The 26,957-nt window shown below is 37.4% G+C and overlaps 1 protein-coding gene across 2 annotated transcripts in view; it reads left to right on the plus strand.

The window, feature by feature from the left end:
* LOC149260720 (zinc finger CONSTANS-like protein (DUF3537)) overlaps positions 1–26,957 on the plus strand; it is a 49,570-nt gene that overhangs the window by 16,860 nt on the left and 5,753 nt on the right. The window contains exon 1 of one of the 2 annotated variants that reach the window (XM_089420971.1): positions 8,959–9,733. The exons of the other annotated variant lie outside the window; for it this stretch is intronic. Coding sequence (XP_089277097.1) covers positions 9,266–9,733 — 468 coding nt within the window. The 5' untranslated portion in view covers positions 8,959–9,265. Of the gene's footprint in view, positions 1–8,958; positions 9,734–26,957 lie in introns of those variants that run through there. 2 annotated transcript variants of the gene reach the window in all.

Raw genomic sequence — 26,957 nt, forward strand, 5'->3', positions numbered from 1 at the left:
TAAAAATTAAAATATAAAATTAACAAATATTTATTTATAAATCTACAATTAAACAACTAAATTATAATAAATTCAATTAAAAAAAATTAAAAAACCATATTTCCTTTTTATCTTAATTTTATATTTTAACTTTTTGCCCCCAAAAGAATTCAACAACGAAAACACATTTATTGACCTATCGATTTCGCTACTACTTATCTATCACGTAGGATATCTCTATAAGTAAAGTAACCAGAACGGTAGCCTTTTGTCAATCACTATCGCCAAAGCCAAAAAGACAAGCCTTCCATAAATTGCATTGCCATGTAATTGTGGCAACCCGCTGGCCGAATCTTGAATAATAAAAGTCAATCCCTTTGAATGGTACATGCTCTCTCATGTCCATGCTTACACGTTTCAAAATAAATGAATGAGATCGGTCATATGTAATCGGGTAATAAGGGATAGTGATTGGCAATTTTTTTTGGTGATAGAATTTGATTGGCAATTTTTTTTTGGTGATTTGTTAATTAAATATAGTTTTTAAAAATTTATAAAACTGTTAAGATTTTTATTTGATACTATGAAGATGATTTGGTGAGGTGTGAAAACTATCAAATTTGATGAGTAAATTTGTTTTGAAATTTTAATTCCATACAATCATGATAAGCCAACCACTCTTTAGCCAACCACTCTTTAGATCTTTTTCTCCCCTCAGTTGTCCCACCCTGGACTTAACTAATATGAAAGTGCAAAAATTATAAAGTAATTATACTTACTATACTTATTTATAATCAATAATGAATTTGGTGAGAGATATGGAAATTTTGGAGTAGGTATGATTAATAATTTTTAATTTAAAATTAAAGGTACAAACAATTTAGTTATATTATTAAGTCTTGGTTATTTATATGGGTGTGTTTATTAAGGGACTTCAAACTTCTCCATTTTCTCTTAAACAATGAGTGAGTTAATTATTTGAATTTTTTTAAAAACTTTGTAATACAAAATTATTTTTATAGTTTTATAATTTTTTTAACATTTAGATTTAGATTTAGATTGCAAATTTAAATTAATATTTTTATCTTTTATTTTATTAATTAATAAATTTTTCATTTTTATTATATATTTTTTATAAATAAATAAATAGCTTTAATGAGTAACAAAAAGGTTTTTAAAAAAAAATCACGACCTGTGTATATTTTTGTTTTATTTTATTTATTTTTCCATTAATTATTTTTAATTTAGTTTATTCTATTTCCATTAATTATTTTTATTTATTAAATAATTTTGTTTGGATTAGGGTTTAGACTCATTTTATAATTTTTGACTTCTCTTTTTGTTTGGAGTTTGATTTTGATTTTTTTATTCTTGTTATTTTTTATTTTATTTATTTATTTATTTTAATATTATTTTTCAAAAACTAGCCGTTTAATATATCTGTTACTTATTAATATTTGTTTTTAATAAATTAATAAGCTAATATCATAATTTAAATATTATTTTTCAAAAAATAGCTGTTTAATATAACCGTTACTTAATAATATTTATTTTTAATATATTAATAAATTAATATCATAATTTAAATATTATTGTTCAAATATAGCCATTACTTGAAATTATGGCCTCTACATTGATCTCTATTTAAGCCTTTGTCATGGTCTGTCTCTTCATCTGGTCCTGATGATGAACCACACTTATTAGTTCGAAACGCGTCGGCCAAAAATTTCTCTTATGTGATTTCTATCGAGAGACTTTTTTAAAATATTATTGTTCAAATATAGCCATTGCTTGAAATTATGGTCTCTACATTGCTCTCTATTTAAGCCTTTGCCATGGTATGTCTCTTCATCTGGTCCTGATGATGAACCACACTTGTTGGTTCGAAACGCGTCGGCCAAAAATTTCTCTTATGTGATTTCTACTTAAAGACTTTTTTTATTTTATTTTATTTTTATTTTTATTTTATATATATATATATATTATTGTTCAAATATAGTCATTACTTGAATTATGGTCTCTACATTGCTCTCTATTTAAGCCTTTGCCATGGTCTGTCTCTTCATCTAGTCCTGATGATGAACCACACTTGTTGGTTCGAAACGCGTAGGCCAAAAATTTCTCTTATGTGATTTCCACCGAAAGACTTTGCTTTATTCATTATGGATCACAGAAGCATGAATACAAAAATTCATGACTTATCAAGAAATGGGTAACAAACACTACATACAAGTTTCTTACTAGTTTCTTCCTAATACAGTGTCTCAACTTTAGGTTATTGGTAATGTAGGTTTTAAGTAGAACACGGTGAGTTATTTATATTTCCATATATGTCAAGTCGTGCCGAGTTGTTACCCCCACTTGTTGCCCAAGAACCTACATATAGATGAGCCATTAAGAATGTCATATTGTGACAATTGACTATACCAAAAACCATTATGCTTAGTAGTGGCACACTTAGCATGCAATTTGATAGTTTGTTATGACACAATTTCCTTCAGTAGGGCAATTTCACCATACTTGTTAACCTCCCAAGTTTGTTCCGTAGAATACTGACATGTTGGCTTCTAAGGAGCTCACAAATGGGGGTAATGACCCACATGCATGTGAGCCATTAACAACTCCAATTTTAAGTCATGTAGCGAAACCAATTGATCTCCTACCATTCCCCAACATATCACACTAATTGCACTAAAACTTAAAACATATAATTACACACATACCCAAAGTCAACATGTCCACAAACTAAGCACTTGAGAGTATTTATACCCACCTATTTAGAGGAGCAATACTACATGGTTACCATCATGTCTGTCGATAATGCCCAAGAAGGCTTGGTTTAGAAGGCGAAGTTCTATGATGATGTAACTAACACAATGACCACTACTGACAACGTAATCTCCCAAAATAAAAATAAAAAATAAGTTAACCAAGACTCTGAGGAATTCAAAATTATATGAGGAATTTACAAGAAAAGAAAATCCCTGATTTGCAATAGAAGAACTAACTCTTTGGCATGAAAAATCCAATTCATTGTAAATCCTAGTCATAATCTCACCTATGTTGAAGATTATGATTAAAGGTGTTTAATTAAACATCCACGTTGACTGCAATTTGTTCAAAATTCTCATTTTTTAATTTTGATTTGCACTTAATCACACGATTAGAGAATGGGGAACCATGCTTGTCCAATTTTGTCTCTAAAGGAACTATGTTCAATCCTACTTGCTTCATTAGCCAAGTTATCTACTTGCTGGTTAAATGATCTTAACATAGTAACACTTAGTTGGCATCAAAACATCACAAGGACTCACTCCTAGTCATATATAATGATCATATTTTCATCAACAACTACTTGATTAAGATCGAGTAGTTTAACTAGATTGGGTCGAGTTTGCAGAAGAGATTTTGTGCTTGCTGCCTTGAGTGTCTCCTTGTTGCACTACTTGGAGTTGTTGCACCTAAGATGAAGACACTGTATGTCAATACTCATATTTTTTTATTTGTAGCCATTGTGTAGAGAGAATGTTTGTTATAACGACCTCCACATGCATCCTTTGTGCCTTTGAAGTACCATGTTCATGGCATGCAAACAATCTTATAATTGATTTTTTTTTAAATTGAAGTTCATCGTCATAGTTTTAATGTAGCATTGCTTATTGTAGGGTTCTTTTGACCCTCAATGTTCTAGAGGGAGTAACAAGGATTGATTGTCCAACTTGTCTACTACCCCATTTAGGTCTCTTAAAACATGTTTGACATGAATGTGAGGAAATTGAGTGAGTGATCTCAAAATTCTTGTGTAAATATGGCGAAGTGTGGAGTTCAAAGGAAAGGTTCCCAAAGCAAGATGACAAATGGAGTTATTAGAGTTACTTAATATAACTAGAGATCTAATTGGTAAAGATCAAGTCAATACAATACCTTAGAAAAGAGCATACATTTCATCATGGTTATTAGAGGCTATGTCTAGGCTCCATGAGTATTCTAGTTCTATTTGTTCTTTCGAGTCAAAGAGAACCCCCTTGGCACCTACCACCCCTGAAACGAAATAAAATATTAATAACAAAGGAGATGTGTAATTCTATATTCAACGTGCAAGTTATAAGTGTTTTTTTTCAAACCAAAATAAAATTTCTATTATAATGAAAAAAGGCCATCGTCGAGGTTTGGTAACAAGATATAAGAGATTTCAACAAACTTAGGTATTTTGCAATATTCCTTCCCCCATTCATAAGATATTGGAGAGATAAGATGAATTTTCTTGCAAGGGTTGCTTATGCCAATTTATCGAGTACATGGATAAATTCTAAGAAATTGATTTCAAGGATAAATACAAAACAATAACATTTTTATCTCATGCTTTTTCTAACTTGTCTTTTAATTGGGGGACAACCAATAGTTGCTTAATGTCATAATCAAACATTCATTTTTTCTTTATAAGAATTCAAATCCCGATTATTTTTCCTTCACTTTGTAATAAAGGGGAAGGATTTATGCATTTTTTTAGGGTTTCGACAAAATAGAGAGATTCATTGGACTTTGAGTAAACATGCACTTCAGGGTCCACTTCATATTTCTCATGATCTACTTCTCCTTTGGTTCTTGTACTTCCTCTTCTTTTGCCTTTGATTACTCTACATTTTTGTCATCTTCCTTTTCTGCTCCTACTCCCTTCTCTTCTTCTTTGACAATAGCCTTTGGATCACTAGGGAGTGAGTTTGGATCGTCGCTAGGTTGATTTGGTCCCACATGTTCCCCTTCACACTTTTTTTTCCCATTTTTTTTGGATTTATCGTTTCCTTGAAGTTTCCAGGAACTTCAAATTTGTTGTTGATTGATGAAGGTGGGCCCACTTGCAATGGATATGGTTGACAAGGCGCCTTTCACTGAAAATTTCTTCGCTTGCTTGGGATTGTCTTCAACTCAAAGTCCTTCATTGGCTACGTCTTTAGAGGAGATTGCTCTTTTTGTTTTTTTGCACATATTTTGGAAAATTTCCATGAGCATGACAACGCATGCACTTGAATGGAATTTACTTATGGTCTAACACGATAACTCCACCCGTCTAGGTTGATTTGCAGAGCTTATGGGAGTCCCTTCTCCAAATCCACCTCCACACATATTCTTGCATAAGAGAATAAATTCCCTTTGGGTTATGCTCTGTCTAGTGACCAAACATGTTTCCAATCTCTTTTTGGGAGTCATCATCCCAAGAAAATAGTGGGAGATGGGGTAATATAACTCACACGTGAGCTAAATTGTTATCATGTTCATAGTTAAAATTGAGGATCCATAGAGAGAGATGCATTCCCCCATAACCCACGAAGTATGCTCTAGACTTGAAAATCACATCTCTCTTCGATGTTTAAAGAAAGAAAGACATAATAACCACAACTCGAGGTGGGCGAGATTACGTACCCTTTTAGCTTGGAAAACGTATTCTCTATCATCGATGGTTTCATGATTTTTGGATTTAGCCAAAGACCTATAAATTTTTGAACCAAAGTTGGAGAGGGAAGATCTAGGAGAAGGTTCTCTTTGAATCTTTTGGGAAATCTCTATGGTTGAGGTTGACTTCACTTTTCTGAAGTCAAAGATTGAACTAGGGTACTAAATGTCTATGTGTCTCCCATGGTTGGATGCTCGGTGCCTAAAGAAGATGGTAAGCAAATGACTTAGCATATCCATGTGCCCTTAGTTTCCAACTCAATATTTGTGTAATGAGTAAGTAATGAACAATGCATAATCGACCTACACGAGCTCAAGTGCAACAAGTAAGAAAAAAATAGTGCAAAATCGACCTGCACGAGCTCAAGAATGTAACAAATACTTTGCAATGAGTAAATAACAAATGACGACTAGAGTAAACCCCAATAGCTAGAAATATGCTCGATTACATCTTTCATTATTAACTTTATTAAGTCCTCCAACCATATTATCTAAATATTTACATAAGTGATATGTGACTTTAATTAATATATGTATGAGATTAAAAATAAAAAAAATATGTGATTTATATGTATTAAAATAAAATAAAATATTAATATTAAAAATTCAATAACCATTTTAAATAAAATAATTTAGAATCAACTTTAAATTAAAGCCAAATATATTAATAATATTATATAATCAAAATCTTCCTCCTAAAATACAATAATAGTAAACACTAAATTTTTTTGGTAAGTTTTCGGTTATTATAACAATACTTAAATATAATAAAAGTTTTTATATTAATATGCTCCATACAAATTTAATTAAGCAAAATGAAATTTAGGTGAAGAAAATAATAATGATTCTTCCGACCATCTAAAATAAATATAATTAACTGTTTTTAATTTGATCAACTAATTATATATATCTGGGATGTCCTTTTAGATACCGAAAAGCTTAAATATAATCATAGAAAATGTACAAATCACTTATACTCATCATTCGAGATAGCGAAAGCATAAATAGACAAGTTGAAAACATTAGCTAGGGAATGTGAAGGCTGGAAATTTAATTACAATACCCATTTGCGTAGACGTTATTTATTTGTGGTGCCTCATGGTGGTTAGAATAGCTCTAAGTTTGACTAGTAGTTGAGTGGGGATGATGATGCACTTTCTACATCTTTTCATTAGAAAGTAATGGGATTATGAAATATTTGTCCAAATTTTATTGTAATTATTGGTAAAAGTGTGGTGTAAGGTGGCTAGGTGAGATGATCTATGCCAATAGGGTTAGGAGACACTTGTCCACATTATCATTATTAATATTGAATTGCATCTTACTTCAACAATATCTCATCATGTGTCATCATAACACTATAATTAAATATTTTTGCCAACTAGGTCAAAGAAATTTCCTTTATACCCTATAATAATCATGATAACAAAGTAATTGTTATATTATATAAATACCACCCCCAATCAAGCCCAATTTATAAAGTATATATTTAAAATCCTTTAAAGTATATAACAGATACTTAATGAGGAAGTTGTATTTCTAAGTGTTTTTTTTTCTAAATAAGACTATTACTATTCACATTAAAAGAGTAAAATTACAATATAGTGAGCAAAATGAACTAGTTGGCCAGAAAGGAAGGGCGCATGAAACAACGAGCGTCCAGAGCACAGATGTTGGACAAGACCATGTTTTGCAGTCCCGCGCAGGGGATCCAGAGGAACACAAACAACAAAAACAAACAACAGAAACAAAAGATTGACCTCGACACAATAGCAGATACTAAGACCGACAGATTTGACAAAATGCCCTCGCTACTGGGCTGCAAAACCTGTTAAGAAGCTGCAAAGCTTGATTAAACTTCCGGAATCTCCTCCACGATTCTGCACCATCCTCCGTCAGCTAGGTCCTGGGCTTGGGTCTCCTCATTCTCGTTCGAAACCGGAGGCACATGCGCCATTGTAGTGTCGTTGACAATGCTAGCCGATGGTTCCATATCTCGCGGTGAGCCTGCAATTGGCATCGGAACACTGGATTCGCCCTCTTCTTATGCTTCCTCTAGAAAGAGGACTGAAACATGGGCAGTGATCCGAGGGCGATTAAGGGAACAGTTGAAAGTGAAGATTGCTGAAGCGAAGGAGGGCGAAGACGAGGAGCCTGGGGAGCTGGGTTCGAGAAATTGGTTGGGCCTCAGAATGTTCCCTCTTCCGCTGCGAGAGCGTGGGTGCTGACTCGAGGTGGCATCACTGGAGGAAGGGCGAGAAGGAGCGCCTCGCGCGATGCCTCTGCGATTGAGCATTCTTTGGCGGAGCCGAGGCATGACAACACCGTAATGGATTACAGAACAAACCACCGGAGAGGTATATCGCAGTCCAAACACACAAGCCAACGGACGGGAGCCCAAAGCCGTAGCGGGAGACAGTAGAGTGGAGCAAGAGCCCAACCAACACGGAGGCTTCGAGCTAGCAGCGCCCACGCCTATCCAACACAACACAAGGAACAACAGAGTGTAACCATGGCGGAAACTGGTGAATAAGCATTTTCCCCTGCCTCGAGACCCTCTCGCCATAACTATGGCATTCATGGGAGTCGAGAGCCGATACCAGCCAGCGCGTGCGAAGATGGACGACAATTTAATTTTAACATCAAACATTCCCTTACACCCTATTAAACCCACCTGCGTATGATCCTCCCTCCACATGGCTTCCAGTCCGCTGTACAAGGCTGACAAGTGGCGTCTCGGCTGCGCCCACTCCAGTCCCATCGTAATGAAAGCAGCGCTAGACACCTGCATCCGGAGGTATTTTAAGTGTTTTTATCCATTATATAGTAAAAGTTAATTAAACAAATGGCAACCAGTACTAACAATCATATTGTCAAAATAATTTTGGTTAGAATAACAATATTGATTGATTAGAGAAAATGTTTTATAAAATGTTAAAAGATAAATGATAAAATTTGTTTAATTAAATTTAATAAGGGTTTTTTTTGGTTAAAATTATAATATATTAGGGCATGGAAAATTTTGATCATACCTTTTTTTTTCTTAAATTTTTTAATTCATTTTAAATTTTAATTATTTAAAACAATATTTTCTCTTAAAATTTTTAATTTATTTTAAAATAACAATTTTTAATTCATTTTAAAATAATTTAAAATAATATTTTATTTTGTGTGATTTTTTTAGAGTTGAGTAGTTGTTATAGTGTATTTAAGTTGTAGCGACTTAAGGGCATTTAAGTCACTAGTCATATGGGGATTATATCTAGTATAGGCCACACCACACCCAGATGTACTTAGTGTGGGCCACACCCGCCACATTTGTCTTTAGGTGATTAGACTTTTTTATCCTTGACCACACCAACCCTTAACAAACTAAATTTTTTAACCTGTCTCCTCAACCCCTCTGTAAAATTTGATCCTAGATCACCTTGATTAAGATAACCATCCTCGGTGTTAAATTTTTTAGAAAAATAATTAATTAATACACTCACTGAACTTGAATGACAATCACAACCCAACTCATTTGTAAGAATTTCATCAGCAAGATCGGGGTCAAATTATTCGCATCCACGTCTAAGTTGTCACAAGCTTTGAATTTCGCTGCCCAAAATTCGCTTTCAAATTGGGAAATTTTTAATGTAGGAGATGCAATCCCGAAAGTTATCGGCACACGACTTTCGATCCGGGGCAGGACCGAAATTGCGGGCTTTCTGTTTAAACAAATGGAAAATCGAGGTTCCGCTCATAATAAATAATGGCGTCAGGTGCGCCTGCTGTCCGATGTTTCACACACTGATTCTGTCGCAGCAACTGTCTTTTTTGAATACCTATTTGCATGGCTAATTCCATGGCGGACACAGGTCGGGATCTGGAGATCAATTCCGAGACTGCTTCGGTACCCGAACTCCAGAAACCGCTTCTCTCGAACAGCATCCCAGACGCACCGGAATCCGACCAGGCCGATTTTGATCCCACGCTCGCACGCCTGCAAACCGTTCTGGTGTTGCTGGGACTCGATCACTCGGCCTTGCTCAATACGTTGTTGGCTTGGCTTGCCTTCGTGGGGCTGGGAGCAGTGGTGCCTGCGGTCACCCTGTGGGCAACCAGCTGCACAGACTGTCATAAAGTTCAGGTGCTTAAGTTTGAAGTGATGATACAGATCTCCGACTCCGGTTTAGCTGCAGTTTCTATGCTGTGCATGGCTTACAATATTAGGAAATATGGGCTCCGCAGGTTGCTTTTCCTGGACCAAACTGGCCATCCTCAAGTGCGGTTTCGCCTCGACTTCCCGAGTCAGCTCCAGGTATTTATCCCTTTTCCGTAATATTTTGCTGTTGTTTGAAGTTGCTTTAGCTTTGAGAGTGTTAGGTAATGCTTTTAACTGAGATGGGCAAATTGAATTACAGTGTTTGCATACGGCTAATTAAGCTCCTTTTGATTCCGAAGGTAAAATGATCTGGCTTATAATAGTAGGATTGAGGTGTATCTATTCCATCAAAATTACTTAAACTTGTACGATTGAGGAGTATCTCTTACATCAATATGACTTAAAACTTGTACAATTGTAAATTGGAGAGTATTTCTTCCATCAAAGTTACACAAACCTTGTATTTGTTTCCATCTCTATGAAAGCCTGCATTAAGAACTGTTCCTCTGCATTTAATGTTCCCACCTTCAACCCACGTCACAAAAGACTTTAATTAACCATAACATCACAGAGGGCAAGTCTGCCAAGATTTGAACCTGAGTCATCATTGCTGCAAGCACTCCGACTTGCAGTATAAATCTCAACCTGAGGAACCCAAAAAGGCTAAAAGACATGGGCTCAATGGTTGTCCAGTTTTATTCCCTGCCCAAGATTGATGGCAAAGGTCACTATTGCTGTTATGGTGGGTTGCCAAGCGGCAATTATTGGGCTAACGCTTCCTTTCGTGTTTGATTTCTCTATTTGCCCCATTGATCTCGGAGCCTACAGAGTATTAATCTCTCTAAGTTTCAATGGTTGGTTAGTCATCACAATCCTTTCTTCCTAGCTTGCAACTGCAAGTAACTGATCAATGTAAGAGGTGATGAAAGGTTTTCATTGCCAATGCACAGCTAGGTATGGATCTCTCATCTACAGGTAGTGCTTATAATCACTGCAACTTGGGTTACGTGAGTTGCGTCTTGTAGCTTTAAGTATATTTATTTTTTATGCAAACTTAAAATTGATATATTTTGTGCTTGCAAGTCATGGGAAGAGGTTCTAACAGTCCTAGCTTGCAAGTCATTACTATTGACCATTGTAAGAGGTTGCCTTAGACCTTACAGATGAAAGGGTCAATGTACAGCTACGTATGAATCTCTCAATTATAAGTAGACCCTATAATTAATGCAGCTCAGGGATCTGTTATTTACAAGTAGGCCATATAATTAATGCAACTCCAGTTGTGTGGTTGTGTGAGTTGTCTTATAGCAAATGGTTTTATTTTTATTTTTAGTTATCACATGGGGTTGGAAACACCTAGTGCTATGCCAGTACTTGATAGTCTATTTCATCCCTTCAGGTACAAGAATCTCAATATGGCAGCCCAATATTAGCAAACCTAAATAATCAGTCATCCATACTTACGATGTAGTAATTAATAAAAGGCCCCTAGCTAGAAGAATCACAATAGTAGCTAACGTAGATAATCACTATTGTCCAAGTATAAGAATCCCAACAGCCACTAGCCTAAATAATCACTATCATCCTCCAAAACGTGAAATCAAAAATAATAGCCAACCCTGTTTTTGGCTATTACAAATGTGTTGATGTTGAAGAAATTCTCCACTTCACCGGTATACCACAGGCTCATGTCCAACAATTGGTGCTTCTTCTGGGACTTATTTAAGTCTTTTGATTACAATTTTTTTGTCAACTGTTGCTCCTGTCAGCAATTTTGATAGTTTTGTGAATGAAGTGTGCAATTATCTTAAACTATTATAATGTTGCAACCTTTCTCCTCTTAATGATTGTGTCATTTCTATGGTTGAATTCACCCAAACTTCTCTCTCTTTGCCCATCTTCAAAGGGTGTAGAAGGAATGGCCCAAGGGGCTGGAAACTATAGGACCCTCATGATCAACCCAATATTCGCTAACTTCATTGGATGGATAGTGGAAAGGAATATCAACAAATGGACAAAAGAGGAGAAAGAAAGAGCCAAGTTCTAGACTAACTTTTGGCCAAAGCACTCTACCATAGACCATTGCCTCACATCAAGGCACGTTATATAGAAAACATAGGACAAGAAGGAGGACGCATTATAGTGTTGCTTCTTTCGACTTCAAAAAAGTGTTTGACACAAGAAGCTTTGGGAGAGGTTAATAGACATGGGGTCCCAAACAAGCGAAGGTAGTGATCCACAACTTGTATGAATACATGAAGGCCAAAATCATAACTAAGGAGGGTTTCCCAAAGTTTTTTTGGCAACATTGGGGTGAAGCAAGGTTGCATGCTCTCCCCAACTTTGTTGGAACTTTATATTGACAGACTCGAGGAGTGGATAAACTAGAAAGAATAAGGCAGAATGAATGTAGCATAAATCATCATAAATTTTTTATTATATGTAGATGATGCCATTCTAGCAACTTGAACAATTTATAGTGCACAAGACCACTTGCAAGCTTTAGAAAGCTGTTGTGATGAAGTGGGGATGAACATGAACACAAGTAAGATCAAGGTGGTATTATTTTCTCTTAAGAGGAAGCCAAAGCAAATCCAAATAAGCATTTGAGGTGAACCACTAGAAGTATTTCAGAACTACAGACACGTTGTGTTGGTGTTGAACGGAGTAGAGTAGGAGGTGATTCTGCACTTGCCCAGGTGTCAGAGCATGCAGAAATTTCAGATCAGTTCACTTAGCCAGAATTAATTAAAAATTTAATTATTTTCTAATGTTAGATTTTGTAAAAATTAAAAACTGCAAAATCAACTTAAGATTAGATTGTGGCCATTGATCTTCAAGGAACAAGGGTAAATCTCAGCCCTTGGATCCTTTTGGAAGGACAAAGTCACTCTATAAAGAGGAAATAAGGCTAAGTTGAAAATCAAATCAAGTGACACCACTTGTGTTCAGAGCGCTCAACAAGAAGAGGTTGATTCAGTAAATCAGCAGTCACTTGGAGTATTTCAGCGTTCAAGAGGGCAAGGAAGAGGGATGTACGGCCTGAATCTGAGCTAATCAGCAAGTCCGAGTCACTCTGAAAGGGCGCAAGAGGGAGGCCGAGTTCATCTCAGCTGTATCATACGACCAACACAGCCAGTCGTATGCCGTACAGTCTCAGTTATACAAGCCGCAGTCTCTCAGGGTCAAGTCAAACTGAGTGAGGGTGCTATACAACAAGAAGAATTTGTTGAAAGGGGTTTTACCCAACTGTTATTTTATCTCAGACTTTGCTGAAGCGAATAAGAACACAAGTTTGCAGGTTTTCCCTGGAGTTGGGGTTTCTTGGGTATTTCTGGTGTCTATAATTTTATTGTGAGTTTGTCTTTAGTTTTTAATTTTCTGCTGTGCATGCTATGGTTAGAAACTCATTAGTGTTTACAGTTTTAAATTTCAGTTTTGCATTTCTGGGTATAAAAGTTTAGTACACTGCAAATCAGATTGCTGAGTTTCCAAAAATAACATGCTATTAGAACATTAGCTTCTTTTTAGAAGCCAAAATATCAGTGTTTCTTCTCACAAAAGCAAGTTCAACATTTAGGGGGAGCATAAAAGACCAAGTCGACTTGACAACTAGGCTTTCAGAAAGAAATGGCAATACAAGGGCTTCGTTTTGAAGACAGGCTTGAGGGTGCCTCAAACTATTGTCTGGGGAGAGAATAAATTGGTGTAGTTTTGGAGGAGCAGGGCGTATGGGACTTTGTGGACAAAGTTTTGGCATTACACACTGACCCTCAACTACTAGTTGCTCATAACAAAAAGGATGCTAAGGCAAGGAGGATTCTGCTTGAAGGTGTCAAAGACCACATAATACCTCACTTGTCCAGGAAGACAACCAAGAAAATGTGGACAGCCATTGTGGATTTATACCAGAGCAATAACGAGACCAGGATAATGATGCTCAAAGACAAGTTGAGGAGCATCAGGATGCCAAAGTCAGATTCCGTGGTGACTTGCCTCACCAAATTTACCCAAGTGAGGGATGCGCTGGCAGGAGTGGGAGAGACTACCCTAGACTCTGAGTTGGTGCGCTTAGCCTTGATGGGCTTCACCAAACCCTGGGAGAATTTTGTCAACGGGTTGTGGCTAGGGAGAAGCTCCCAGATTGGGAGAGATTGTGGAGTGATTTTGTCCAAGAGGAGATCCGGAGAGGGTCTTTGCCAGGGTTTCATTCCAAGACCAAAGATGAAGAAATTTTTTCCCTAGTTGGTAAAGGGGGCAAATTGAAGGGCAAGAAGGGTGGTGAGTTGAGCTCCAAGGGAGAGAAGAAGAAGAAGAAGGACCTCAGTAAAATCAAATGTTTCTCATGCCATCAGCTAGGGCATTATGCTAGTAAATGTCCTAACTAGAAGAAAGGTTTCAAGAAGGACCATGTCATAGCCTCCATAGAGATTGACGAGTTCTTAGCCAAATTTGAGAGGGACTTTTCCCTCATTGCTTGTATGGGGAGTTCTATTGGTACTAGTGTTTGGTACATTGATAGTGGAGCATCCTGTAACATGATGGGAAACAAGGAGTTCTTCTGCAAATTGATAGAGAAAGACATGAAGTTTTACATTGAACTAGTAGATGATGGGAGGTATTGAGCCGAAGGGCTTGGTATAGTCAGATTCAAGAGGGAGTCGGGAAAACCCTTATGTCTTAGAGGTGTTCTTTATGTTCCAGGCCTCAAGAAAACCTTATTTCAGTTTCAACACTTGAAGATAAGGGGTATGAAGTAACCTTTAGAGAGGGAAAAATATTCCAAAAATTGCCAAGAAGATTTGGATAGACAAAAGAGACTATTTAGATTGCAGTTTGAGAGAACCATAACGCCTATGAGCAGAGGTGGTTGTGACTAAAGGCGAGAGCTAGGTGAGTGGTGGCATAGGCATATGGGGCATTTGCACGATGGAGTGTTGAAGGTGCTCAAAGAGATAGCAACGAGGCTGCTAGAATGTAGTGTTGATCATCATGACATGTGAAAGGGGTGCACACTTGGCAAGTATGGCAAAAGCTCATTTCCCAGCAGTGACCATAGGGCCAAGGGCATCTTGGACCTTATGTATTTAGATGTGTGTGGGCCTATATCTTTTGTATCCCTCAGTTGACAATGGGTACAAGTATTATGTCACCTTTATTGATGATTTTTCGAGAAATACCTCATATTCTTCATGAAGAACAGGGACGAGGCCTTCTCAAAATTCCAGGAGTTTAGAGCCTTAGTGGAGAACTAGACCGGAAAGAAAATCAAGGTGTTGAGATCAAATAATGGAGGGGAGTACACCTCTAATGTCTTCAAGGACTTTTTTGCGAAAGAGGGCATTAGGAGGGAGCTCACTACACCTCAAAAACAGGGCTATAATTGGAGCGGCCAAAGCCATGTTGTATGATTAGGAGCTACCCATGTTTCTATGGGCAAAAGTATGCAACACTGTAGTTTACTTGCAAAACTGGAGTCCACATCCAGTGTTGGGGCGAGTCACACCAGAGGAGGCCTTCACAGGCAAAAGACTAGATGTATCTTATTTCAGGATATGTGACAGTTTGATGTATTGTCATATACTAACGAAGAAGAGGTCACAATTGGATCCCACTGCAAAGAATGACATCTTTGTGGGCTACAATGAGACTTCTAAAGCATACAAAATATAAGTACCAACACTTAAGAAGATAGTCATCTGCAAGGACATGAAGTTTGAAGAGGAAAGGGCTATGAGGAAGTCTTTTGACAGTAAGCAGTTTTCAATGCAAGAGGAGGAGCAAGAACCTCAACTAGTTCCTCAGACAATAGTAAAATAGGATCATGGGTAAGTCAAGCAGCATGAAGTTGAGTTGGACACATATGAGGAGGAGTGAGAACAACCCTCTCATCCCATGACTCCTAGCACAAGGAGAAGGAGGACGAGATGGGCTGATTAGGTGATCGTAGAGGCTCAGGAGCAAGTGGGAGCTCCTAGGACTTTTGTGCCAAGGAGGGAATTGGGAAGGAGCTGAATTGTTTTCTCACATATCCTTGCCTTGTTGATCACCCCCTTGGTTACAATTTTTTATGGCTGTGGAGCATATTGTTTCATTATGGTGTGATTTGGTATATTTGTTTATCTTCGATATGGACGATGGTTCTAGCCCCCCAAGAGGTTGGATGATGATGTTAGGAGGTAGATGTTTCAAGATGTTGTTGATGTTCCTTGTGACATGGTTTGTTGATGTATGATGTTGGTGCCACTACAATGGGGTGTTCTACATGGTCTTCATGTGATGGGGGACACATTTGGTGATTGGATGGTATTAGCATTTCTTTATGCCCCCTTCTCTTATGATTTTGTTGTGGTGGGATGATTCGTGTTGCCTTCTTAGGATTTTCCTAGGTGTTTAAACTTTATGATCTAACATTTGTTAGACATTAGCTAGGGAGGAATGTGTTTCATGATGTTGGTACCCTCAACATGCTATTTCTTAAGTTTGAGTTAGAAAGGGTGGTGGGGTGAGGAGGTTATTACATATTGTTTCATGGTGATATAATATTTTCCTAAGGTCAAATGGTGATTTTTTTTATGTAATAATCCCTTGGTGGTGGTGCACCTTAAGTTGGAATTTATGTTTGGTTGTTATTATGGTGGAGTTTTTCTAGGGGAAACATCCTTTATTTACATGGTACAAAAATTTATGAGTGCACCCCTCCTTTTTTTTGGTGTCTAGAGGAATCGACAACTAGGCCTAGCTCATTATCGCATGACATGAGGTTGATTTTGACCACTACCACTATAATCTCTAGGTGAACTGTACACCTCCTAAGCATAGGACACAGGCTAGGTGAGGTTTGAGCCAACGATGTTGCAAGGAGTGCCTTAATAGTACGCTCTATTGCCAACTAATCTACACCCCTGGGGGCAAGTGCACCCCTCATTAGCACACAGGTTCAGGGCATTTTAACTTGGTGATGGTAAATTGGGTTTGGGATTATGGTTATATCTGAGCATTAACCTTTGTGCGCATATGTTGAGGTCAGTTTAGCTATTCAATGGTTAAATCAATCTAATTTATCCAAAGGTTAATATCTTAGGCACCCTACCTCATTAGCCTCATTTTCACATTTGAGGGTGTTAGTTCGAGTAGGTTGAGGCTTTCTAGCACTGTGCACACCCCCTAACCCCATCCTTTTTGGCCACATTTTTTTGTTGGTTAGGCAAGTGGGACTACGCACGGGTTAGTTCGAGTAGCTTGAGGCTTTCTAGCAGTGTGCACCCCTCTAACCCCACCCATTTTGGCCACATTTTTTTTGTTGGTTAGGCAGGTGGGTTTTGAACCAGTGATCTTAACATCAAGGAGTGGATTAACAGTACAACAAATCACCATCTATTCAAAGCCTCAGTGGGCTCTTTTGGCCATAGTTACTAAAACATGCTTATTTTATTATTTCTTAGAGGGGTTTACACACTTCTTTGGGGCACACTGTCTTGGGTTTGTTAGACATCTTTATGACATGGTATATGGAGTAATATTTTATCATTGTGGTATAACCATTCTTAGCACTTTCTTGTAGGGCACATTTCATTGGAGAGTATTTTATTATTTGTGGGTGGTTGAGATAGTTAAATTGCACACTTTTTTAGGGTGCACTTCTCCTACGTTCTTTCATATCTTTATTGCATGGATATTTCAGCTACACTTGTAACCATTTGACCTTCATTGGCGAATGCTCTTATCTCTTTGACTTGGTATTATATATTATTTTATTGGAGGTGGTTATGGAGGGGTGCATGGCATGCATGGATGGCCACATGTGTGGATTTTGCATGCATTTACTTTTTCCTATTACTATTTTTGAGCATATCCTTAGATGTTGCACTTGTGGAGACACTTCTTGCTATTCTTGGAGATATATATTTTTATTATTTTATGGAGTGCTAGCATGGTCAAAACCCTAATTCGCCTTGTCTCCTTGGATTTGTCTTGTGGAGATGATTCTCTTGCTACTTTGGGGTTTTGACTAGTTTATTTCTTGCGGAGCACTCGATTTACTTGGCATATTGCACACTCATCCATCGAGTTGGTTTCCTTGGGATTCACACATGTGGATTAGTTGCATGCAACTTGTGGACCTCTTTCTATTTTTCGAGGAGGCTGTTGTTCAACATTCTCCTAGGAGGATTATTATATTGTTATTTCTTTCATTCATCCTGGAGGGCGCACTTAGTGATTCTCCTCTGTGGACCTCGGAGCACATCCTCCTATGTGGAGACTTATTTTATTATGTATTGCATGCATGCATTCTTGGTGGGCACATTCTATGTGGACACTTAGCATTCGACTTGGTTTGGTGCTTATTTTTAGCAGTATCCCCCCCTCTCATGACCATTATATTGTTATTTCACTACTACTTTTAGATGGGCTGAGTTGTCCTTGAGAGGTGTTACCCCTCATATTGCACGAGAGGTAAACTTGTGATTTTCATCACATGATAGGGTTTATCGTGGGTGACATATACCTATTTGATGGCGCGTGGATCATCATATTTCATCATGATGCACAAGACACATTGGTTTGGCGGTTTATATGTTGGATTATCTCAATGTTCATTTCTCTCTTCATGGTTGCACTTGATTCTCATACGGATAGTGACAACATGCTCTTTAGTGCTTTTATATTGGTGGAAGGCCCATCTATTGGTGCCCTTTTTGTAGCTACATTCCTTTTCTTCATGGATCAACTTATTTGTTGATGCTTGCACATTTTTCTCACATGATCAACATTGTCGTCATGGTGTTTGCATATTAGTATGGAGGCTTGGTCATGGCATTGATATTATGTGATGAGTCTAGCTTTTGTGGAAGATCACCCTAACTCTTGAGTGTCATTTATGCTTCTACAATGATGCTTGATGCATTAGACAACCAATTTTAGAGGCTCTCAAAATATTGCACATTTGGATTTAATGCATATGTTTTAATGATGTCATGGAGCACCCTAGGGTTTTAAGGCTAACTTGGCAGGGTTTTGGCACTTGAGTATGATCTTATAGGAGTGCTCTCTTATTGATGGATTTATGACACACTTCGTAGATTTTGAAAAAGTTACTAGCCTTGTGAATCATGATAGCAGCCTTAAGAATTGTGATAGATTTTGCCTAGGGCATTGTGAACCATGCATTGGGAGTTGTGACATTGCCTAAGGCGTTGTGATGTTGCCTATGGGGCATTGTGACATGCACTGGGAATTGTAAAATACCTAGAATGTTGCAGGAGCTTTGTCATCGATTTCTTGGATGATGATCTCTCTTTATTTAGTGGATACCAACATTTAGGCACATGATTTAAGCAACTTAAGCCTATGGATGAGGATTGATGGCATTGTACTTCTCGGTGAGGGCACCCTAGGGTTTGATGTGTCTATCATAACCTTATGGTGGTATTTGATGGGATAGAGAGTAATTTTGTGGAGTTCCCTACTTTTTCTCGATTCTTCATGCTTGCATTCAATGGTTGGATGGGCCAACCCACTCCTTGTTGCACAATTAGGCTCCATTGCTAAAGCGCTTGGCTTCTTTGTTATATTTTGATGATCAGATTGCATTTTATGATGGAAATACACTTCATTCTCATGGAGCGCTCCCATTCCTGCACACACGTGGAAGCATTTCTCATGGATCAAGGCGATTTTACCATTGGATAGATGTTGTTGCACACATGTGAAGGATATCGAGGTCTTTTGATGACTTGGGCGTTGGTTTATTGTGTCTATTCTATACTAGTCAATATCCTTTTATTGGATACACTTCCCTTGCCCTGATCTATGGATAGTTGTTACACTTTGGAGCCAAATATGCCACTTGGAGGATTTTTTGCACATATTTTGAAGGTGGCCTAACTTCAGGAGAAGTTAGCTTTCAACAAGACCTAAAATTTTGCCAAATCAATGCCATTAGATATAGAATGGTTGTGGATTTCTTAAAAATGTGGTCATAATAGAAATTCTAACAAAAAATGAAGTAGTTATGGTGCTTTTAGAATCTGTCATGGGAAAATTTTGGCCACATTTTGACCACTCATTTGAGGACATTCCACTCTTCTGAAACTTGGTTCACATTGGAACATATCTCTTGTAGGGCACACGTGGAGAGAGATTTTTTTGGAGGTTGTTATGATCCATCCTTCATCCAAAGTAGGTACCCTTTTCTCTAGATCTATTCTTGGAGGTGGTTGTAACTAACTCTATTATTTTACTATTGTTTGACTTGTCTATTGGAATTAGTTACTTGAAAGCTTTATTGTATTGGTTTCTTGGATATTTTTATTGTAACCTATTGGAGGAAATCGTGGATCTCAACAACTCATTGCTACTTTTAATAAGGAAGTTGTTGAGAGGGTTATTTTATTGTTATTCCTTGGAGAATAAATGGATCTAGGAAAACAAATACTTGTTTATTGTAAAGGAAGATAGAAATTGAAACTTGAAACCTATATATGGGATTACTCTTCCATTTGTAAGGTGTGCATGAAAGAGCCCTCAAGCTTTTGAATAAAACTGTCTTTTATCTAAGCTTTATGTAATGGATGTTCAACTTTGTTGAAATGTGAAAAATATTCTTGGTGCATATTAGTAAGCTTTTTATCGCAGGTTTGGATTGTCAAAGTTGATTTGGGTGCCATAGAGGAGTGGTATTGTTATGTTGAAGGAGGTAAACCCTTTGTTACTTTTATTTTTAGAGAGAATGGATTTTGCTCGATTATTCCTTGAGAACAAAAGCATGGTTTGATCTCTTTACACAAATAACACTCTCAAATTGATTTGCAAGTGGTGCAATTCTTGAAAACCATTCCCTTCATAAAATCTATGATATTTGGCTTTCTAAATTTATGACTCTTTGGATCTTGTTTTGGCAGCCCAATTTGCTCTTTAGATCTTTTGAAGAATTGTCCCATTGAGGTTGCATCTCGATGTTGGGTCCCTATAATACTAGTGATTACCCCATTACTATTGTAGTTATACCCCTTATTTATATTGTTGTGACCCTATTACCCCCATGTTGTTATTTCTGTGCCCCATAGAATCCCTCTATTGTTATTTTTGTGGCTTTATATTATTATTGTTAGGTTGGCTGGATTATATTGTGACTCCTTAGACTCCTATATATAGAAAGGAGGTTTTGTCATTTGTATCATCCAAGAATTGTTCATTTATGTAATGTAAAGGAGGTTGCCCCCTCGAAGAGGCTGAATTCTAAGGCGTTGATCTGTCTTTTCTATCTTTTCTTGAGCTGGTTTCATAACATTTGGTATCAGAGCTTTGGATTCTAGGGTTTCGCTGCTCCAAACAGGTCATCGTGGCATTTTCGCTATAACTTTTTTCTGTGACGTTTCAGAAGTCGCAAAAAAAACCCATTTGAGAAGAAATCGCGCTGAACCTTGGCTCTGAATTTCAGAGCTTTTCGCGCGATATTTGCGGAGATATGATTTGAGGAAGTTGGTCTTTTTGCAGACTCCTGAATTACATTCAAAATAGGTGACCTGGGGAAAATCGTCATAACTTTCTCTCTGGAGATTGGATTGAAATTTTGTAAGAAGGTACAGAAAGAGGACAGACTGTAGTTTCTTGTATGCATGTTTCAGATCCAAAGGTTGAAACAGTGACTCGTGGCACGTCGTACAAGTTTGCTCTACTGAACTAGTTTAAAAGCAAGTCACTGTGGGAGATTTCACATAACTCTTCCTTGAAGAATCCAATTTGGGTCAGACTTGTGGCATTGGAAAGAGGACGCAGAAGGCTACTACAGGTCGCAATTTCAGAACTGGATGATCTGAAATTACAGAGATACATCAGATTCAATATCAGGTTTCTATAAAGTGAAAAAAGGTGTGTAGTTTTTTTTAAATTTTTGTGTAAGCTTGGTTTAACGGAATTCAAAGGGCATAGTAGAGCATTATTATCGGTAACTGATGCCCCGAGGAAAGAAAATGCAAACACTTAGTAAGGAACCTGAAAGCTCTAGCATGACTCATGAAGAAGAGGAAGAAATGCTACATGATATATCAAAATTACAAGAACAAGTGCAACAAATGTCACGCTCACAAAAGCTAACACAAGCTAAGATAAATGGCGTGGAATCTAAGATAAATGGCGTGGAATCTAAGATAAAGGGCATGGAAGCTAAGATGGATGATTCGAAGACAGATTTGAAGAGAGACATGGCAGATTTGAAGATAGATTTGAAGACAGACATGGCAGATTTGAAGACAGATTTGACAAATTTTCTACAAGAAATACTTACTAATGGTGAAAAGGTTGTAAAGGAAACTCATGATGTGAACAAAAGTAATGTTAATCATGATTCCATAGACTTTAATGTTGGATCGAAGACCCACCACATTCCAAAAGTCGATATGAGGAAGTTTGATGGCAAGGATCCCGCCACATGGATATTACAGATGGAGCAGTTCTTCGATCTCAATAATGTGCAAAACATACAAAAGGTACGTATGGAAACTATATATTTGGAACCAAATCAGTTTGTATGGTATCAATGGCTTTGCTCTCGTAAAAAATTTATCACTTGGGCAATTTTTACAGGAGAATTGATAGCACATTATGAAGATACAAAAAGCAACACTTTTTTTAGCCAATTGATAAGTCTCAAACAAAAGGGTTCAGTAATGGAGCACATTGAGGAGTTCCAAAAATTGAACATAAGGGTAAAAGATATTCCAGAGGAGCATAGGATTGATGTGTTCATAGGGTCTTTAAAGGATAATATCCAACATGATGTTCGCCTTTGGGAACCTGATTCATTAGAGAAGGCATTCAGGTTAGCAAGAAAAATGGAAAGCAAAATTATGGCAACCAGGAAGCATACCACTCACAACTATAAAGACGGAAGTGTTGTTGCCCCTAGTCTTTCACAACCTATAAGGTTGACACCACCACAATTGGAAGAAAAAAGAGCAAAAGGGCTTTGTTACAGTTGTGATAGCAAATACACTAAAGGTCATAAGTGTGCCGAGAAGAAATTATTCTACATAGATTGTGAAGAGAAAGAAGAAAAGGAGCAAGAAAGGTCAAAAGAAGAAGATATACTCCAGGAACAAAGCCTAGATGAAGAACAAATAAATCCAACCATATCTTGTAATGCATTGGCGGAATTACCACTCCTCAAACCATCAAGATAAAAGGACAAATCAAGAAGAAAAAGGTAATAGTGTTGATTGATTCAGGAAGCACCCACAATTTTATTCATTGTAGGGTAGCAAAAGAATTGAATTGCTTCCTATATCCAGCACCAGAGTGTCAAGTGATGATTGCAAATGGAGGAACAATAAATTGCTCTGGAAAGTGCCATAATATCAAGCTATCCATGGGAGAATATGTATTGACTAGCCCAATGCTTTCCATTCCAATGGGAGGTGCTGATGTTGTACTAGGAGTCCAATGGCTACAATCCTTGGGTATAATAGCTTTTAATTTTCAAGAACTTTTCATCAAATTTTCTACAGAAGGAAAGGAATTTGAATTAAGGGGTATTGCAGGGAAACCAATCTTGCAGGGAATTTGAATTAAGGGGTATTGTGTTACTAATCTACAATAAATCTTGGAAGGATCATGTTGAACATGTTGACAAGGTGCTACAACTATTGGAGGAGAAACAATTGTATGCAAAAAGATCCAAATGTTTCTTTGGAGTCCAGGAGGCGGAATATTTGGGTCATATTGTATCTCATGAAGGAGTTAAGGTAGACCCTAGCAAAATTAAAGCCATTAAGGAATGGAAAATCCCCACATCCATAAAGCATCTGCGAAGATTTCTTGGGTTGACAGGGTATTATCGCAAGTTTGTTAAGAACTATGGGAGAATAGCAGCACCTCTAACAACATTATTGAAGAAAGATGCATTTTCATGGACTTCGGAAGCAACAAAGGCCTTTGAACATCTTAAAGAGGCAGTGTGCCAAGCACCGGTCTTAGCTACACCGGACTTCACAAAAACCTTTATTGTGGAATGTGATGCTTCAGGAAATGGAATTGGTGCTGTTCTAATGCAAGATGAAAGACCCATTGCTTTTGAAAGTCGTCCAATCAAGGGAAAGTTTTTAAGCAAAGCTATTTATGAGAAGGAAATGTTGGCAATACTCCATGCACTTAAGAAATGGCGACCCTACCTAATGGGTAGACACTTCAAAGTAAAAACGGATCATGATAGCCTTAAATACTTTTTAGAACAAAGATTATCCTCTGAAGAGCAACAAAAGTGGGTCACAAAGATGTTGGGTTATGACTTTGAAATCATCTACAAAAAAGGGAAGCAAAATGTGGTGGCAGATGCACTCTCAAGAAAGGATGAGGATGTGGAAGCATTGTTGTGTGCCATTTCTATTATCCAACCAGATTGGATAAACGAAGCAAGGGAGGAATGGAAGAATGATGAAGAAGTGTGGGCACTTATTCGAAAGCTACAACAAGATTCCAGTACGTCTGATACATTTAGCTGGCAAAATGATTCATTATGGTACAAAGATCGCTTATACCTCTGTAAGAATTCCCAGCTAAAACAAAAGATTCTTATGGAATTGCACACTTCTCCCTTAGGAGGGCACTCAGGATTTTTAAAAACTTACCACAGGGTTAAGAAGGAATTTTTTTGGGATGGCCTTAAATAAGATATTCAAAAGTTTGTGGCGGAATGTTTGGTTTGCCAACAAAATAAAGTTGAAACAATTAAGACACCGGGTCTATTACAACCTTCATCCATTCCAAGCCAACGTTGGGAGGAGGTTTCAATTGATTTTATCACAGGTTTACCCAAGTCTGAGGGAAAGAGTGTCATCATGGTGGTAGTTGACAGACTTACCAAGTATGCACACTTTTGTGCATTATCACATCCATTTAAAGCCAGTACAGTTTCTACTGCATTTATGGAAACAATTCAAAAGTTACATGGAAACCCAAAGATTATTGTAAGTGACAGAGATCCCATTTTCACTGGAAATTTTTGGACAAAATTATTTTCTTGTCTTGGTACTCAGTTAGCTCATAGCTCATCTTATCATCCTCAATCTGATGGGCAAACTGAGATAGTAAACAAATGTTTGGAAGGATATCTTCGTTGCTTTGTATCTAATAAACAGACACAATGGGTCAAATGGTTGCCTCTGGCTGAATGGTGGTATAACACTTCCTTCCATACAGCAACAAAAATGACCCCATTTATGGCACTTTATGGGTATCAACCACCATCCATCACATCATATTTAAGAGAAAATTCTAAGGTTCAGGGAGTGGAACATCACATTGAACATCAACAGCAAGTCCTCCAACTCTTAAAGGATAACCTCGTGTTGGCACAAAATAGAATGAAACAACAGGCAAATCAACATCGCAGTGAAAGAAGTTTTGATGTAGGTGATTGGGTATTCCTACGGCTACAACCATATAAGCAAATGTCCCTAAAGCAAGCAAAGAAGGATAATAAATTATCACCAAAGTATTATGGTCCGTACAAGGTGTTGCAAAAGATTGGTACTATGGCATACAAATTGGAGCTTCCTGCAGCTTCTCGATTGCACCCAGTTTTCCATGTTTCATGTTTAAAGAAGGTTATAGGCGACAAGCTCCCAGTTCAAACAATATTGCGAGAACTTATCGAGGAAGGAAAAATTATATTGGAACTGGAAGCAGTCACAGAAACAAGAACTCGACAGCTACGAAATCGATCAATTTCAGAGTATCTTATCAAGTGGAAGAACTTATGCGCTGAAGATTCCACATGGGAGGATGAGAATTTTATGCAGAAGTATCCAGAACTACTCAAGCGTTGAGGACAACACTTTTTTGAAGGAGAGGGGCATGTTGGGTCCCTATAATACTAGTGATTACCCCATTACTATTGTAGTTATACCCCTTATTTATATTGTTGTGGCCCTATTACCCCCATGTTGTTATTTTTGTGCCCCATAGAATCCCTCTATTGTTATTTTTGTGGCTTTATATTATTATTGTTAGGTCGGCTGGATTATATTGTGACTCCTTAGACTCCTATATATAGAAAGGAGGTTTTGTCATTTGTATCATCCAAGAATTGTTCATTTATGTAATGTAAAGGAGGTTGCCCCCTCGAAGAGGCTGAATTCTAAGGCGTTGATCTGTCTTTTCTATATTTTCTTGAGCTGGTTTCATAACACTCGACCCCATAGCCCAACTAAAGTAAGGCATTGATCTTTCCTTTCATCCACCACCCATAAAATATCCAAAAATCATTTATGTTGTCTAAGCTCTCTCTCCTTCTCACTCTATACGACAACACACAACACTTAGTTAACCATAGGGAAGCACCCCTATGTTGAGAAACCAAGTGTAATAGAAACAAGCACTTCATTTCTCTTTCTTGATAATTACTTGTGAAAATTAGATGTTTTCTTATTACTTCTTATGTTCTGTTCATCAAACAATTATACATTTGCTCAATCATTCCAGGAAATAGAGATCGCAATGAGACAAGAAACACCAAAATTTAGGTCAATGACCATGGCAAAACCCACAAGGGGAAAACCCAACAATCCTTTCCTTATAGAATCAGATCAAAATGAGAGATATCCAAGCCAAGAACCAATACCAAACTGCCACTAAGATACCAAGTCAAACCCTCTTCCAAGTCACCTCCAAAAGTCAAAGTCAACACTGGTCAAACTTGCTTGAAAACTGGTTAAACTTCAGAATTTCTGACCTGCAATTAGGGCCAAATTTCGGCCTGTAATTACCTTAGAAAATTTTGGCCTCTTCCACAAAGAGATAGTCCTTCACATGTGCGAGCTGTAGCAGTCAAAGATTTGGTCAACAAAGGGAATATTCTTCTTATTTTTGACTTGTCTTCTCTCTCCCTTAACTCGGCTTCCTTTCTCCTTCGCTAGGTTCAGAAAATGCTTCTTGTGTGATGTACGAATGAGCTCCAAGTAAGTCGAATAGGTCTCAAATATATAACTGTCCAGGAGGGTCGAATAGGTGCCACTTGGAGGGTTAGGCCGACTTGTCCAAGGAGGTCCAACTTGGTCATCTTGTGGACTTATGACCCATAATAAAAATTCAAATTCTCTTTCTTTTAAATGTCCAAATGGGACATGACACTAATAATTTTCCTTTTGACTCTAGAATGAAGAACATGCTTGACAAATTATAATAAACACATTAATGATAAATATACATTATGAAGACCGAACCTAGTTACAATTTCAACACCCTAGGCTAGATTTCGACTAGTCTAAAGAGAGAAAGTAAGACTACTAAGGTGACAATGGGTAGTTTTCCTAAGATGTCCTTGGGGTGTCACAACTTGTGCTCCGGGGACTTTTGCACCAAGTGAGAACTTAGGAGGTAA

The sequence above is a fragment of the Pinus tabuliformis genome, chromosome 6 (assembly GCF_031772625.1).
Source record: "Pinus tabuliformis cultivar Carrire ecotype Pingquan chromosome 6, CPIR1, whole genome shotgun sequence".
Taxonomy (NCBI): domain Eukaryota; kingdom Viridiplantae; phylum Streptophyta; class Pinopsida; order Pinales; family Pinaceae; genus Pinus; species Pinus tabuliformis.